This window comes from Typopeltis vanoorti, chromosome 15 (assembly GCF_054136105.1).
Source record: "Typopeltis vanoorti isolate ZY-2024b chromosome 15, IOZ_Tvanoo_1.0, whole genome shotgun sequence".
Taxonomy (NCBI): Eukaryota; Metazoa; Arthropoda; class Arachnida; order Uropygi; family Thelyphonidae; genus Typopeltis; species Typopeltis vanoorti.
The window spans coordinates 46951727-46971071 of record NC_143563.1 but is presented as its reverse complement, the minus strand read 5'-3'; the positions used below and the strand labels follow the sequence as shown (position 1 = coordinate 46971071).

The 19345-nt window shown below is 35.6% G+C and overlaps 1 protein-coding gene across 1 annotated transcript in view; it reads right to left on the bottom strand.

The window, feature by feature from the left end:
- Positions 1-19345, bottom strand: part of Prp6 (pre-mRNA processing factor 6) — a 251296-nt gene that overhangs the window by 124340 nt on the left and 107611 nt on the right. Inside the window, exons 11-12 of the mRNA XM_090405026.1 lie at positions 16263-16390; positions 5146-5271 (exon numbers count right to left, since the gene is read on the bottom strand). Coding sequence (XP_090261152.1) covers positions 5146-5271; positions 16263-16390 — 254 coding nt within the window. The remainder of the gene's footprint in view (positions 1-5145; positions 5272-16262; positions 16391-19345) is intronic.

Here is a 19345-nt window from a genome sequence, read left to right as displayed (position 1 = left end):
TGAGCAGGATAAAATTGAATTTCATATTGAAAAGAATAACATGTAAGAAAGTTTTAAAGCGAATAAAAGTTGAGCAGCTCTCAGATGTAAACTGTAGACTAAAATACAGAAATATTATTGAAAAGAAAATGAAAGAGTTTGAGAACAGGAATCAAACCTTGGAGATTCAGTGGCAAACTCTGAAGGAAACATTGATTGATTCTGCCAGAGAGGCATGTGGTGAGGTTGTGTGCAAAGATAAAAAAATCAGAACTCCCTGGTGGACACAGGAAGTTAAAGAGGCAGTGAAGGAAAAGAAGAAAGCATATCAAAAGTTCCTGGCAAATAAGTCAGCTTTTAATCTTACAGAATACAGAGACAAATGTAAGAAAGCTAAACAGTGTGTAAATCTAGCTAAACAAAAGTCATGGGAGGACTTTGGCAAGAATATAGAAAATAAATATCAAGAAGGTGGCAAAATATTCTGGAGGTTGTTGAAGAAGCTTAGGAATGGAGGAAAGAGTGCTGTAAAAGGAATTAGAGATGATAAAGGTGAAATGAAAACAGGAGAAAAAGATATCCTTGAAGTATGGAGTAATTACTTTGAAAAACTGCTAAATGAAACAAGCGGTGATGACAGCACAGTGATAAAAAACACTGAGCAGGCATGCAGTCAGGAATACATATCCATACTTGAAGTAGAAAAAGCCATCAAAGGCTTGAAATGTGGAAAGGCAGCAGGAGTAGATGATATTCGACCAGAAATGCTGAAGTATGGTGGTATAAGAGTCTTACAGTGGCTGCACTGCATAGTTCAGAAAGCCTGGACAGAGGGACGAATTCCCGATGATTGGAGTAGAGCTCTCATAGTACCCATATATAAAAAGGGAAATAAAACTGAATGTGAGAATTACAGAGGTATTTCCCTACTGAGTGTTCCTGGCAAGATCTATGCAAGTATACTTGAGAAACGGTTGAGAAGAATTGTGGAAGAAAAGCTTGGTGAAGAACAAGCTGGATTCAGGCCAAATAGAGGATGTCAGGATCAGATCTTCACTTTACGACAAATAGTCGAGAAAGCTTGGGAATATAACAAAGATCTGTATTTAAGTTTTGTCGATTTGGAAAAGGCATATGACAAGGTGCCAAGAGAGAAGCTATTCAATACGCTGCAGTTATATGGTGTCAATGGGGCATTATATCAAGCAATACTTAGTCTTTATTTGAGTTGTGAGTCAGCAGTTAGAATTGAAGGAAGTACAGGAAGATGGTTTAATGTTAAATCTGGTGTGAGACAAGGATGTACATTATCCCCTCTGTTATTCATTATCTATATGGATCACATTATGAAGGAATGTGGTATTAAACCTGATATCAAAATTGGAGATGTTAATGTCAGCTCTTTGCTTTATGCGGATGATGTTATACTTCTAAATAAATCCGCTACAAGTCTGCAAGATTCTCTGACTAAATTGAATAGCTGTTGTAATAGATATGGTATGAAGGTCAGCAATAAAAAGACAAAGACAATGAAAATAGGCAGAATCATTGAAAATGTCAACTGTGTTTTGAATGGAGAACCTGTGGAACAAGTAAAACATTTCAGCTACTTAGGCACAATTTTTACTGAAGATGGTAAACTAAATATAGAAATAGACAACAGAATCAGCAAAGCTGGTATCGTGGGAAGTCAATTGAATAAATTCATATGGAATAAGAAAGAAATTAGTCGGAACACTAAATTAGCTGTATACAAGACTGTGTTCAAACCAATTTTAACTTATGGATCTGAGAGCTGGGTCAGAAGTAAAACACTTGACCAAAGACTAGAGACCGCAGATATGAGAGTCCTAAGAAAGATTAGAGGCGTGAACAGATGGCATCAATGGCAATATCATATTAAAAATGAGGATATTAGGAAAGAACTTGACATTGTCAGCATCCAGGAATGCGTTAGCAGAGCTAATCTCAGATGGTATGGTCACTTAAATAGAATGGGAGAGGAAAGATTAGCAAAACAAGTGTTCTCTGCCAGGTTGGCAGGAAAACGACCCAGAGGAAGACCAAGATATAGGTGGATTGATACGGTACAAAGTGCCTTAGACGATAGAAATATAAGATCTGATAATGTTGGAGTCTTGACAAGTAACAGACTGATTTGGAGGAAAATTGTAGATAGGAAGTTAGTAAAGATGTAATTTTTTCATGTAGTACTGTCATATCCTGTACACCCCTTGAGGGTACATGGCAGGAATCTGATGATGATGATGATGATGATGATAAAAACATCAAAACCTTCTTTAGATGTCAGCGCACAAGAGACTATGAAATAGGCACTGATCACACAAGTTTATTAAATGACAGAAATAAACAATGACCAAATGAGCAAAGAATTGACCAATGCTTAGCTAAAATAGGAAAAAGCAAAGAAGTCAAAACAGAATCATGTAAAATAAAAACAATGCTAAACAGAACAGCAAATGAAAGTCCAGGAAAGACAAAAAACTGCCTTTTTTTTTTTCTTTTAATAAAGAAAACTAAAAATATGGGATGAAAAATCAGTACAAAGAAATATATCAGAAATTGTTAAGCTGCAAAAGATTAGAAGTTGAATAGAATATAAAAGAATAAGAGAGAGCTATAGCTAAGAAAGAAGCAAGAAAAAGGCAGACAATTATGTAACAAATTTTTCTTTTGAACTTAGAAATGAAATATATAAAATAAGCCACAATGCACATTTGAAGCAGCTCAGTTCAGATAGTAAAGAAGATGAAGAAAAAGTAAACATAAGCAGTGAGCTAAACACAACAGATGTCTACACTTTTATTCAGAATTATTTACAGAAGGATGAATTACTATGATGAATCAAAGTCTCATCCATAGTAATAAATCGACATACAAAATTAGTTTTATTCTTGTTAAAACACTACAAGCACTGTTCAGAGATTTTCATGCAAGTGAGTTTTTGATCTGCTGTGAGCAAGTGCAGCACTCATCTTGCACAAAGCTTTTTCATTTGCAATTCTTCATGCAAAATATATCCTACACGTTCTTTTGAAATGCCTATAGTCTCAGCAATTTCATGCACTTTGACTTGCTGGTCATCCAATACCATATCGTGCACTTGGTGAATGATTTCTGGTGTTGTTACATTTTTTGGACGTCTTTCATGTGGATCATCTTCAAGGCTGGTATGGCCAAGTTTAAATTTGGCACCCATTTCTTAATTGTCTGAAACGAAGGAGAAGAGTGCCCATAAGAAATTTATTCGAAGTTCATAAACTTTTATGAACTTCGAATGAATTTCTTTTGCCGTTAAACCTTGATAGAATGACTTGCAATTTCACATGGATGCTTATGACAGATGTACCAACTTACAAAAAAAAAAAACCTTCGTGATAGTGTTGCCATTTATGGTCGAGGCCGAGAACTTTTTAGACCACCCTCATATATACACACATGATATATAGATGCAAATGAACTGTGAAGTGGAGAAAAATAAACCAAGGAGTTAGATAGGGATATGTCCTATCCACAACTCTAATATTTATTGAAATGAAATAGTAAAATAGAATAGGAAGGAGTCACTTAAGGGTCAAAGCCAGATAACAGGGAGGAGACCTCCACATTGCCTTTAAGGTAAGGCAGAGAACCAACTGGGACTTCTGACCTAATGTCCAATTCTCACCTTCATGTGATGCACTCATTAGTAGGTAGGGACTGAATAAACGAGGATGGGCAATTTAGGACTTAGCCAACCAAATTGTACTTTCTATTGCCTTAAACCACAAATAAGATGATGGTGCAACATAGTGAGATTATTTGAATGTACCTTTTAGTCAGACAATCTTGGAAAGGGGGGGAGAATGATATTTAGACATAAGGTAAGGGGTGCATGGAGCAAAAAAGGTTGGGAACCACTACTGTGCTAGAGGATGGAGATTATTCTTAAGGAGAGCATATCAAAGTTGCTAATTTAACATATGGTTTGAATGTGGTGCAAAGGCCATGCTTTATTAGTACTTTAGCTATTTTTTTCTGATGTACCTCTGACATAGGGAATAGTAATATTTAGTTCTTGTGTATTAGAGGAGGGAGAAGTAATGGGACTATGTAGTATTTTATCTATTTTGCAGGAATTGTAGCCATTGATCAAGAAAGTATGATGCAGACAGTAGCACACCCAGGGGGCTACTAAGTAGTGCTTGAGCAGACCAAGCACTACTTCGTTTACCCAAGCCAGGCCAGAGCGATCACGGGTATCAAGTACTGGCGATCACTGCAGATGCTCAGTCATAGGTCGTATGCTATGTGTAGTATGTGTGTTCTCAAATCATCTACTCAACTCGCCCCCCCCCCTCCAAGATTAAATTCCGAGTGCACCTCTGGGTGCAGATATTTAAGTTCTGTGGAAAGAGCTGTATCATTAGAACAAATCACTCTGGCTCTGTGTAAGCATTTTTAAAATACCATAGTGTTGGGCTAGATGGTGATGTGATTGTTTATGTAAATATCTTCCTGTGAGTGTTGGCTGTCTGTAAATGGAAAAAGATAGTTAAAGCTGGATGACTAATGTGTCAAGAAAAGGCAAACAGTTTAGATTCTTTTTCTAATATGAAGTGAATTTTGGGGTGTTGGCTGTTTAGGTAGGTGACAAAAGCATTCAAAGTGTCTTATCCATGGGGCCAAATGGCAAACACACATCATCAACAAAGCATAACCACACTAGGGACTTGTATGTAGCTATGGTAAGTTTGTTTCCCAAGTGTTCATGTAAAAGTTAGTGGGGGGGTGGGGAAGGGGTAGCAGTATACCGTTAATCTGTTTGTAGATTTTTCCTCCCCATGTAGGTTATTTGACAGTTTGTATGGTGTGGTTAATACTGTTAAAATAAGTTATGAGTCAAAATGTACAAATGACTGTGATATACCAGTTTCATAAGATAATTTTCTTACATAAAAAAGTGTATTATAAAGAAATAAGAAGCAACTTTGCTTAAACCCCCACTCTTGTCTAGAATGTTCTTTGTTGTGATATGACCCAGTTTGAAAGAAACAGATGAAAAATAACCAGTACATCATATAAATTAATAAAGCAGATTTGGTGATAAATAGCTAAGGAAACTGAATATACAAGATTAGTCACTCAAAAGTATTAGTTACCTACTTTCCTATATACACGTCTCTTAGATTTTGTATCCATTTCTAGATCTGCTCCTTTTATCCATATCCGAACAGATGTTGGAATATGCCGAACAGCTAGAGCTATAACTGCTTTAGCAAGGTCAGTAGGCTATGATAAAAAGAAATATTTAAAATAAAATGTAGAAAATAGATTACACCAAGTTAAAAAAAAAACTTAAGAGAATTGCAATAATCATTTCATTTGACCAGGTAATAGTCTAAATATTTACTCTTTTTTTTTTTTTTCATTCATTTTCAAATTAACCAGATTTTTACATGCAATACAGCTTTTTTTCTTTTCTTTTTTTTTTTTTTAAAAAGCAAAGTTAGAAGAACTGCACCTATTATCTTTTAAATAACAGGTGCAACCTAACAGAAAATATTAGGTTTAAAAATATTCTTTAACATTTTTAATTCTCTTCATTTTTTTTTTTAAACAAGCTCATTCAGAGCAGATTTTGCAAACAACCACATCTTATGCAGAAATCAAACACGCAGCCTTTATAAAACAAGTAGTGGTCTGTTCAAATGAGCTGCTGAGGCAGGCAGGTTTTACTGCACAAAAATTATGATGCAATAATATGAGTAGAAAAAAAAAATATATCAACTTAAATGAGAATAGACTGAAGCAATTTCAATTTGTATGGACTGTTTTAAATAAGTAATGATAAAAAAAAATAATCTCACAAATATAAATTAATGAGAATGTCAAATATTAAAATTATTTTTTCCACAATAAATGATTTAGCCTAAAATTTTCTGGGGATGCTGCATTTCAACTTTCCATATTATATGAACAGTTTAAACAGTCATAGTCCAGTGGGTCCATATGACCTTTTGTTAGAGAGAGAGAGAGAGAGAAAATGAGTGTTGAAATAATGCTAGATTGTTTCAAATGAAAGTGGAATAGTTTTCTTTATTATAAACAGGATTTCTTGTTGAGAGGCTTATACGGGTTAAACATGATAACTAATAATTAAGGAATTGACAGCGTACACTAGAAATATAAATTAAATAAACTTTAATATATACTTTCATATTTCGGCAAACGTCACGTTGCCATCTTCTTGGGAACTTAATACAAAGACATGTGCACACAAGTACTACATAACAACAAATGAGAACCGAAGCTAGGAAGTTAACGTTTTCCTAAAGTTCTGATGGTGCCCCCTGGTGGGCTATATTGGTAGTTCTTGGCCTTTGGGCTGAAGTTGTTCTGATAAATGTTTCCCAAATTTGGGGCAGTCTCATGCATCTAAATTTGTTGAGGTTTGGCATATTCCTAAGGGCTGAGGCTGATTCCATGAATAGTCTTTCATATTTGAACTTGCTACGGTGTATTACTGTGGCTTTCTTCCATCTTATTCTGTGGCGAGTATCCAGAGCGTGGTCTGCAAGCCCAGAGTGGCTGTACTGGTGGAATCGGATGTAATCCCTGTGTTCTGAGATCCTGATATTTGCTGTCCTGCCTGTTTTGCCAAAGTAGGACAATTTATAGCTGCAAGGGACCTGGTATACACCAGGTAGGTCTAGGGGAAGTGGTTGGTCTTTAGTGGAGCGGATAAGGGATGCCAATTTTCTATGTGGTCTGTAACAAGTGGTCAAGTCATGTTTTTTTAAGATTTTGTTGATTTTTTGCCTTGGATGTAGGGAATGGTGATGGATTTAGAGTAATCTCTTTTGTTTGTGAGGGGGGGGGGAAGGGGGGGTTGTGGATAACAGGTTTAAGTATTTTTTTGGATTCTTTTGAGGGGGGGAGCCATTGGCTGAGAAAGTGTCAAGGATGTGATTTAGTTCAGTGGTTAGGGCTTGATCATTTGAACAGATTATTTTTGCCCTATTGAATAGTGTCTTAATAACTCCATATTGTTGTGACGGAGGGGTGATGGGATTGTTGGTGAATGTATCTGCCTGTATGGGTGGGTTTTCTTTAAACTTAGAAAACCAAGGTTCCATCAGGTTGGCAGGTGACTAGTGTGTCTAGGAAAGGGAGGTTATTGTTTTCCTCTTTTTCCAGGGTGAACTTGATTCTAGGGTGTTGGTTGTTTAAATGTGTTATGAAGGAGAGGAGTGAATCTGGGCCATGTGGCCAAATATCGAACACATCATCAACGTAGCAAAGCCATATGGTAGGTTTTTGTGGAGCTGAGTTTAAGGCTTTCTCTTCAAAAGTCTCCATAAAGAAGTTGGCCAAGGGTAGGGAAAGTGGTGAACCCATGGCTGTCCCCTCTATCTGTTTATAGAATTTTTCCTGCCAAACGAAATAGCCTGAGTTCATTGTAAAATGAAATAGGGCTGAGATATCGGGAGGAAATTTAGCTTGGATTAGCTCTAAGGTTTCTTTGAGGGGGAACATTCGTGAATAAGGAGGAGATGTCAAAACTGACCATTATGTCATTATGTTGGAGTGTAAGGTTTTCTATACTGGCTTTGAAGTGGGCTGAGTTTTTTATGTGTGATGGTGTGTTGCCAGTTTAGTGTGAGAGCGCTTTGGCTAAATGCTTGGCTAGTTTGTAAGTGGGGGAATCAATGCCATCCACTATGGGAAGTAATGGCACATTTTCTTTATGTATTTTTGGGAGCCCATTTATGTGTGTGTGTGGGGGGGGGGTTCTAGAGTTATATGGTTTCAGTCTGTTGGTAATCTCCACAGGCCAAGAAGTGACCTTCTTAAGGAGCCTATGGAGTTTTCTAATTTGAGAGTTAGTGGGATTGTATCAATAGGGAGGTAAGTGGATCGATCTAATAGTAAAGCCGTCTCACAGAAAGCTCTCCGTATCTACAACCGGGCGAGCCAGGCTTTACTTCGGGAGCAAATTACCGCTACACGCGGTTCCCTAGCTGACATAAACAGAGCTATTTTAGCAATAGAAAATGAGCTTTCACATACGCTTGATTACGAGCTTTGGTCAGTCCTACATGACGTCTCATGTACGGCAGCTAATAAAGAATTCAAATAAATACGGAGCCAACATATCAACAAGTTTGAAAAATGAATAAAGAACTCGGCGTCCAAACCTAAACTATAAACCAACACTGTAGTTAACCTTTCTTCAGTTATCTTGATGCCTGAAGCACTCAACGCTCTGTCACGTGGTCACAACTTCGCCATTGCTCCTAAGAAATTAATGATCCAAATTGAATGCGGGATTCGCCACCTTCCAAACCACATCGCCAACGATATTAGATTGGATGTAGCCTGTGTTCTTACAAAAGCAAAACATCCAAAATCCAACATATCCATTAGTGAATACAAGTCACTACAAGAATTGAAGAAAAACAAAGAAATAGTGATCACCAAAGCGGATAAGGGGAACGACACTGTGGTACTCAATCTTAATGACTACACAGGTAAGCTCAAGGCTTTACTATTAGATCGATCCACTTACTTCCCTATTGAATACAATCCCACCAACTCTCAAATTAGAAAACTCCATAGGCTCCTTAAGAAGGTCACTTCTTGGCCTGTGGAGATTATCAACAGACTGAAACCATATAACTCTAGAACCCCCCCCCCCCCACACACACACATAAATGGGCTCCCAAAAATACATAAAGAAAATGTGCCATTACTTCCCATGGTGGATGGCATTGATTCCCCCACTTACAAACTAGCCAAGCATTTAGCCAAAGCGCTCTCACACTAAACTGGCAACACACCATCACACATAAAAAACTCAGCCCACTTCAAAGCCAGTATAGAAAACCTTACACTCCAACATAATGACATAATGGTCAGTTTTGACATCTCCTCCTTATTCACGAATGTCCTCCTCAAAGAAACCTTAGCTAATCCAAGCTAAATTTCCTCCCAATATCTCAGCCCTATTTCAGTTTACAATGAACTCAGGCTATTTCGTTTGGCAGGAAAAATTCTATAAACAGATAGAGGGGACAGCCATGGGTTCATCACTTTCCCCGCCCTTGGCCAACTTCTTTATGGAGACTTTTGAAGAGAAAGCCTTAAACTCAGCCCCACAAAAACCTACCATATGGCTTCGCTATGTTGATGATGTGTTCGCTATTTGGCCACATGGCCCGGATTCACTCCTCTCCTTCCTAACACATTTAAACAACCAAAACCCTAGAATCAAGTTCACTCTGGAAAAAGAGGAATACAATAACCTCCCTTTCCTAGACACACTAGTCACTCGCCATCCTGATGGAACCTTGGTTTTCTCAGTTTATAGAAAACCCACCCATACAGGCAGATACATTCACCAACAATCCCATCACCCCCCCCCCCCCCTCACAACAATATGGAGTTATTAAGACACTATTCAACAGGGCAAAAATAATCTGTTCAAATGATCAAGCCCTAACCACTGAACTAAATCACATCCTTGACACTTTCTCAGCCAATGGCTACCCCCCCCCCCAAAAGAATCCGAAAAATACTTAAACCAGTTATCCACAACCCACCTCCCCCCTTCACAAAAAAGATTACTCTAAATCCATCACCATTTCCTACATCCGAGGCACCTCGGAAAAAAAATCAACAAAATCTTCAAAAAACATGACTTGACCACTTGTTACAGACCACATAGAAAATTGGCATCCTTTATACGCTCCACTAAAGACCAACCACTTCCCCTAGACCTACCTGGTGTATACCAGGTCCCTTGCAGCTGTAAATTGTCCTACTTTGGCCAAACAGGCAGGACAGCAAATATCAGAATCTCAGAACACAAGGATTACATCCGATTCCACCAGTACAGCCACTCCGGGCTTGCAGACCATGCTCTGGATACTCGCCACAGAATAAGGTGGAAGAAAGCCACAGTAATACACCATAGCAAGTTCAAATATGAAAGACTATTCATGGAATCAGCCTCAGCCCTTAGGAACATGCCAAACCTCAACAAATTTAGATGCATGAGACTGCCCCAAATTTGGGAAACATTTATCAGAACAACTTCAGCCCAAAAGCCAAGAACTACCAATATAGCCCACCAGGGGGCACCATCAGGACTTTAGGAAAATGTTAACTTCCTAGCTTTGGTTCTCATTTGCTGTTATGTAGTACTTGTGTGCACATGTCTTTGTATTAAGTTCCCAAGAAGATGGCAACGTGATGTTTGCCGAAATATCGGAAAGTATATATTAAAGTTTATTTAATTTATATTTCTAGTGTACGCTGTCAATTCCTTAATTATTAGTCATCAAACAGGATTTCACTCCTGCAAGCCATACCTCTGAAATTAAGTTTTAAGGCACAGTACGTCATGAAATCATAAGTAATGTCTCACGTGATCATTATTTTATTATGGTAAGTTTTATTTAATTTAATTATTTTTTTATAGTATTGAGCACTTTTGGACTGTTTAATACTCATAATCAGAAGTCTGCAGTTAATGTTTGCAAAAACAGAACATCAATATTCTGCAAATGGGTCTCTCTGATAATTCATCCATTCTTCTTCTTTCACTTAATGTTTTCAGAAAAAGCAATCTTGAAAAAAACAAAGTACAGTTAACTCACTATATTAAGTTTGGAGTAATAACGGAATAGTTTGCAATAGTGAAAAGTGTGTTACGATGAATTTCTTTTAGTACAGCACTAATGCTTTGAGGTTTTGAATGGAAATTTTCAACAGCTTGCAATAGTAAAAGTCAACTGTATTTCAAACAGTCAACTCTCACTACAGCAAAAGCTGCTATAACAAACTCACTCATAACAGACAAAAGTAATACTCCAAGCTTCATAGGTACAATACTATGTTAAAGGAAATTCACTATAGTAAACTATTCCTGGTGTCTAAAAGTTTGTTATAGTAAGGATACAGTAAGGATTGAATGAATGATGATATAGCAGGATACATCCTGCAGATGTAAAAAATTAAATCAGCACGAAAATTGTCCTTTCTGTTAATGCTTGGGTGGATCTAACTAAATGATGCTCAAAGCCATAAATCAAATTAACAAGACAGATTAAGTTATTACACATTATTAATTTAATGCAAAGTGAAAAATAAAGAACTTGTTATTTCACTATTGACTATCAATATGCATAAAATTATATTAAAATTAAGATAATATTTTATATGTGAAAACCTAAAACAGGTAACTGCTAAAATGTGCTACAAATTAATTAAAAATATAATAAATTTAGTTTAATCCTTTATCCAAGTGTAAGCAAACAAAAGTTTGACCCTGAAGTATTTTCAGGACTGAGGCAACTCATGGTAAAGGTGGACTAAGCTCTCATCACTTGTCTTAGTATCTCCCATAAATGCAAAGCACATCTCCTTGCGGACATGTATAATACCATGCATAAAGGGAAAGGCCACTACCCAGACCGATTTCGACCTTTATCGAGGTCTCGTCAGTGGGAGCCAGACCCAGAGGTGGTGATACTAACGTGGAAGTAATGGAAAAGTCATATTTACCTGAAGTCCTGAAGATACTTCAGGTGCAAACTTTGTTTGCTTACACTTGGATAAAGTATTAAACTGAATTTATTATAGTCTAATCAAGTGGAAAAAAACTTCCAACATCTTTCTCTAAATCCAGAGTAATTTAATAATAAGGTGGAACACCTTTTGGCAACTCGTATAGGTAAATATGACTTCTCCATTACTTCCACCTTAGTATCACCACCTCTGGATCTGGCTTCCACTAACGAGACCTCAATAAAGGTCGAAACCGGTGTGGGTAGTGGCCCTTCCCTTAATGCATAGCATTATACATGTCTGCAAGGAGATGTGCTTTGCATTATGGGAGATACTAAGACAAGTGATGAGAGCTTAGTCCACCTTCACCACGAGTTGCCTCAGTCCTAAAGATACTTCAGGTGCAAACTTTGTTTGCTTACACTTGGATAAAGGATTGAACTATATTTATTATAGTCTAACCAAGTGGGAAAAAACTTCCAACAAATTAAAAACATAGCTGCCCTTTAAATACAAGGAAAGAACATCAGATCACATATGGAAAATGTTTAACTAGTTAACAAATAATTCATTTAAAGCATTAAAAGACAACAGTGTATAAAACTAGGGAAATGGAATCTAATCTTTAAAGGTACCTGTGGCATGAGTATAAATAATAAATTACATGATAACCACAGTAATTAACTTTAAGGAAATAAAAGTACAGGTATTTTGTACTGAAAATAACAGTATGTCGTCAGTGTGTAGAAAACAAGCAATCGTAGGAACTGGATTACAAAGTACATACAGCAGTTGTGGTTTACCAATTAAAAACTGTTGCTGCGTGCTAGAAATTACTATTAATAAATAATATTATTAAAAAATATTTTAAATGGTTACATAAGATAAGAATCTCCCAAACTTTTGGGAGATTCTTAGTTATTGATCCCACCAATTATCACACCAATTAATATTGGTGTTCATTAATTCATTTTTCTACAGAACAGCCTGTTTGTCCAAAGTATGTTAGATTACATCCACACATTATCTGGTAAATGCCAGCTAATGATAGAGTTGCCAGTTTGTCTTTTGCAGATGGCAACAGATGAGAAATTTTGTTGATTGGAAAATATGTGGGAATGAGATGGCACTTCTTCAAAATTCTATCCATCAGTTCTGAGATGCCAGAAACGTAAGGGATTGGACCCCTGCAGTCTGTTGAAGAATTCTGAGGTATTGGAACATAGGATTCAATTATCTGCTGGATTTGATCAGGATTGTAACCATTAAATTCCATTAACGTTTTGATAGTGAGAAGTTCTTGTTGTAAGCTTGAGGGAGAGGAGCACATCTTATGCGCTGTATTAATTAAAGACTTGATAACACCAATTTTTTGAGAGGTGTGATAAGCAGACTTTTTATGAATGTATCTGCCAGTAAAGGTAGGTTTTAGATAAATGTTGGTTGATAAATTACTGGAGGCTGTGCATGTAAGACGGATGTCCAAAAATGGTAAACTACCAGCCTTTTCTTTTTCCATGGTGAACTGAATGCATGCATGAATGAAGGCTATTGATCTATTGTAGGAAAGTGGCGAGTTCATTTTCAGAATTCATTTTACCGATTCAATTTCATTCTACCAACTGGTAGAATTTTGAAGACATACCATCTCATTCTCACATATTTTCTGATCAACAAAATTTCTCATCTGTTGCCATCTAAAGACAAACTGGCAACTCTATCCTTAGCTAGCATTTACCAGATACTGTGTGAATGATCTAACATACTTTGGACAAACAGGCTGTTCTGTAGAAAAAATAATTAAGGAACACCAATATTATATCGAATACATGAAACCTCACAAGTCTGGTCTGGCACAACATAGTATTGAAACTAAACACAATATCCAGTGGGATAAAGCTTGTCTTCTCCATAGATGCAGGTTTAAATATGAACACCTTTTCAAAGAAAGTTGCAAAGCCCTTTTACATCAGCCAAATCTGAATCGGAACGATTCTTTCTCTCTCTCTCTCTCTCTCTCTCTCCCCCAAAAGTTTGAGAGATTCTTATCTTATGTAACCATCAAAAATGGTTTTTAATAATATTATTTATTAATACTAATTTCTAGCAATGGCAACAGTTTTTAATTGGTAAACCACTGACTGCTGTATGTACTTTGTAATCCGGTTCCTTTGATTGCTTGTTTTCTACACACTGATGATGTGCTATTATTTTCAGTATGAAATATCTGTACTTTCATTTCATTAAAGTTAATTACTGTGGTTATCGTGTAATTTATTATTTATAGGGGAATGGGATATTCAAATTCAATTGCATGTGCTAGGTTCAAAACTAGAAACGTGAGTATAATTTGAACCACAGTTGATTTTTACTATCGCAAAACTTTTTTTAAAGATGGGTACTATGAGACTCCAATGGGTACTACTCTACTCCAATAATCAGGAATTCGATCTTCTGACAAGGCCCTCTGAATTATGCAGTGTAGCCATTGTAAAACTTTTTCATACCTCCATACTTAAGCATTTCTATCCTATATCATCTACTCCAGCTGCCTTTCCACATTTCATGTTTTTGATGGCTCTTTCTACTTCAGGTATAGTTATGTACTCCTCTTTTCATTCCTCTTGAAAATTTTCTAGCATGGTTCTGTCATTGCATGTTTCGTTTAACATTCTTTCAAAGTAATTATTACAGACATCTAGAATATACTTATCTTCAGTTTCCATGTTACCTTTATCATCTTTGATTCCTTTTACAGTACTCTTTACTCCATTTCTAAGCATCTTCAATAGCCTCCAGAACATTTTGTCACCTTCCTAATATTTTCCATACTCTTACCGGTCTTCCCACGACTTTTGTTTAGCTACTTTTACACATAGCTCAGCTCACATTTTTCTCTGTATTCTTTTAGGACATCTGCTGACTTATTTGCTAGGAACTTTTGGTATGCTTTCTTCTTTTCCAAGCCAGCTTCTTTAACTTCTTGTGTCCACCATGATGTTATTATTATGCTATCCTTGCAAACAACTTTATCACATACCTCTCTAATAGCTGAATCAATCAATGTTTCCTTCAGTTTGCCACTGCAACTCTAAGGTTTAGTTCTTGTTTTCAATTTGTTTCATTGACACAAATGTATTCTTTACATTTGAATATTGATATATCTTCAAAACATAGACACTAAATACTAAGAAAATTCAAAAATTAAGAATACAATTTAGTATGGAAAGAAGTATGCTTAGTATCACAAGACTGGACCAAAGAAATACATGGATGTACTTTACAAATACTTTCAAATACCTGGGTAGCGACTTATCATATGAAGATGAAAAAGATATAGGCATTAAAATATCAAATTTTGTTAAAGTTAATGGCTTAATAAATAATATATTCAAGCAGTACAGTAACGAGGGCATGAAGCGCCTGTGGAACGTGTCTAACTTGCACCCCACAACCCAAAAATGATAAAAATTTTGAAAAAGTTAAATGTAACAAGTTAAATTTTACTAAATGCAATATGTTAAATACTTACTATTAACCCCATCAAAATGAGTTGCAGAATTTGTGTGTCTAAAACGGCATATTGCCGAAATTTAAAAATACAATATAAAATAGCGGACTTTTATATTTATATATTTTTTTTTAACGTTTTGTGCCCCAAACCTAGTTGAGCCCATGGCGGACACCTCTTTCGCCATGGCACTGTATTCAAGCCACCCTTGGTACAAAAACACACCAGAATTAGACTAACATTCTGTCTATATCAACTTTATTATATGAAAGTGAAATATGGACATATGGAATAAGAGAGAAATTAGTCGGAACACTAAATTAGCTGTATACAAGACAGTGTTCAAACCAGTTTTAACTTATGGATCTGAGAGCTGGGTCAGAAGTAAAACACTTGACCAAAGACTAGAGACTGCAGATATGAGAGTCCTGAGAAAGATTATAGGCGTGAACAGATGGCATCAATGGCAGTATCATATTAAAAACGAGGATATTAGGAAAGAACTTGACATTGTCAGCATCCAGGAATGCGTTAGCAGAGCTAATCTCAGGTGGTATGGTCACTTAAACAGAATGGGCGAGGAAAGATTAGCAAAACAAGTGTTCTCTGCCAGGTTGGCAGGAAAACGACCGAGAGGAAGACCAAGATATAGGTGGATTGATACGGTACAAAGTGCTTTAGACGATAGAAATATAAGATCTGATAATATTGGAGTGTTAACAAGTAACAGACTGATTTGGAGGAAAATTGTAGATAGGAAATTAATAATGATGTAATTTTTTTCATGTAGTACTATCATATCCTGTACACCCCTTGAGGGTACATGGCAGGAATTTGATGATGATGATGATGATGATGAAATATGGACTATAAAAAAGAAGAAGGAAAAACAGATTCAAACAGCTGGATATACCAAGTGTAGCCATAAAACAAATGAAGAAATTTTACAATCCCTGAATATAAAACCAGTTAACCATTATATAAGTAAATATAAAAAAAATGGTTAGAACATCTAAACCAAATGGACAATAGCAGACTGACAAAAATACTATACAGATATAAAATAAATGGAAAAAGAAGAAGAGGAAAAACAAGAAAGTGATGGTGTGAGACTGAAACAGGCCACTTGGCCTAAAATCCATGATAGGAAGAAAAAAAATTAATTTAATAATCAATATACTAATTCACATAGAAATACCTGTAATCTTGCAGCTTCTAGCCATACATCTTCAGATTTAGGACACATCTCAGAGCCTTTAGAAATTAAATTTCTTGCAGTCTGAAGTTTACCAGTGACTTCTTCTAGACGAGCAGATGCAATCCATGCTAAGAAAGTCATAATTATCATAATTTTAACAAAATTTTTTACATTTTTTAAAATAGGAAATTATTCTTATTTTAATAACATAGAGAACATAGGCCACTCTCACTGTAACAAACTCAGAGGGATCTCAAGAATAGTTTGCTAAGTGAATTTCCTTTAGAACAGCACTGTGTCTATGGGACTTTTTGGTGGTTTGTTGTAGTGAATGAATGAGTTTGTTATAATGGTGTTTGCCACTTTGCATGGAAGTTGAGTGCATATGTATACAGATCTTAATCTTAAGATCTTAAAAAAAATCTGAATAACTTGTTCAATTATTTTCAATTTTCTTTAATTTCTAATTTACATCTTATCTTATGGGCCTTCTAGCAATTGCCACATAGTTATAGTTTTTACTTGTTGATATCTTCACAGACACACACACATTTTTTTTCCTACTACATTATTGAAGTTCCATCTTAATATCTTCAATTTCATATTATTCTGCCAATAATGCCATCTTTTCATTCCCTTAATTTTTCTTATAGCTCTCATACCTGTAGTCTCTCTTAGATCAAATTTATCATTTCTAATCCAGCTCTCAGATCCATAAGTTTGTGAACTAACTATTATAATAGTTAGTTCACAAACTATTATAATAATTAATTATAATAGTTATAATTAACTCACATAAATTATTCTTTATTCGTAGAATTTTCACCTGAGTATCACAGGCATCATCAGTACAGGTACAAGGCTAATTAAACAATAACTGTTATATTCACAAAGTGCCACCTAAGTAGCTAAGGTTAAATTTCCTAAATTTATTTAATTATTATTATTTATTTTTTTTTATTTATTTTCAATTAAATTTAATTATTCAATTATAATAATTTAAAAAAAATATTTTTTTTTATATATAAATATATATATACGTGTATACAATTATATGTTAGGAAAGATTTGCTGCTTTATAAAGTACTATCTCCCACAAGGGGGAAAGAAGTAGACCATCGGATCTGTTTAGGTTAGGGGAGTGAAGTAATGTTTCACATGTTTCTTTGTATAGCCATTCCATTAGGAACCCACTTTTGTGAATGACTTTTGTCTTGTTCCACTTAACTCTATGCCTGGTGTTGATGGCATGTTCTGCAATTCCAGACTGTTCGGGTTCAAGGTACTGGATGTATGACTGGTGTTCTTCTAGCCGGACCTGAGCAGATCTTCCTGTTTGTCCGAAATATGATAATCCGCACGAGCAGGGAATCTGGTAGACACTTGGATAGCTGAGATGTGGGCGCTTGTCCTTTGGAGACATTAGGAATGTGGAGATTTTTCTGATGGGTTGAAAAGCCACACAGATATTTAGTGGTTTTAGCACCTTAGTATACGTTCACTAACCCCGTGCACATAGGGGATAGGTATACGTTTTTCGATAGGTATACGCTTTTTGACCCATCAGAAAAATCTCCACATTCCTAATGTCTCCAAAGGACAAGCTCCCACATCTCAGCTATCCAGATTCCCTGCTCGTGTGGATTATCACATTTCGGAAAAACAAGAAGATCTGCTCAGGTCCGGTTAGAAGAACACCAGTCGTACATCCAGTACCTTGAACCCGAACAGTCTGGAATTGCAGAACATGCCATCAACACCAGACATAGAGTTAAGTGGAACAAGACAAAAGTCATTCACAAAAGTCGGTTCCTAATGGAACGGCTATACAAAGAAACATGTGAAACATTACTTCACTCCCCTAACCTAAACAGATTCGATGGTCTACGTCTTTCCCCCTTGTGGGAGATAGTACTTTATAAAGCAGCAAATCTTTCCTAACATATAATTGTATACACATATATTTATATATATTAAAAAAAACAAAAAAATATTTAAATTATTATTATTTAATAATTAAATAACTAAATAATTAAATTTAAATAATTAAAAATAAATAATAATAATAATTAAATAAATTTAGGAAATTTAACCTTAGCTATTAGGTGATGCTTTGTGAATATAACCGTTATTGTTTAATTAGCCTTGTACCTGTACTGATGATGCCTGTGATACTCAGGTGAAAATTCTACGAATAAAGAATAATTTATGTGAGTTAATTCTGTTATTATAATAGTTAGTAATATGTCTACTCACGGTATTTCCTTACTGAAAGTTTGTGAACACCATCTAGGATGTTGCTACTTAAGTAGACATATTTTGACTAATTTCTCTCTTATTCCTATCATAGGTTTTTTTGCTAATTCTGTTGTCTATTTCCATCTTCACTAAACACTGCATCCAAATCATTGAAATGTTTTACTTGTATGGATTCCCCATTAAGGATGCGATTCTTGTTTTCAGTGTTCCTGCCTATTTTCATAATCGCTGTTTTTATTAATGCTGATTTTTGTGGCAAATTTGTCACAGCGATTATTCGATTCAGTAGTTTGCCAACTTGTACTGAATTTATTCATTAATATAACATCATCTACATAAAGTAAACAGATTGATATCATTTCTTTCAGGTTTACACAGTGATCAGAATACATCATGGAAAATTATGGAGACAAGTAACGTGTTAGAGCAAAACTTTAGTTTAATATAAACCAAAATGAACACTCGACATTTCGACCTTCATATCGAGGTCATCATCTGGAGCATTCGTAGAAACAAGCTGCACTACAATTTACATGGTTTGCTAAAGTTACTGACCAACTGTTACAACAATTATTGGCCTGACCTCTGGAGATTGATATCATGTTTAATGCTTCTTTTCCTTCATAATGTGATCCATATAGATAATGAATAATAGTGGAGATAATCTGCACTCTTGTCTCACATCTGATTTTATATCAAATCATCGTCTTGTACTTCCTTTAATTCTAACTGCTGACTTACAACTCAATTGCACTGAGTAACATGTACTGCTTAATATAATGTTCCCACACATATAACTAACATTTTAAACAGCTTTTATTATC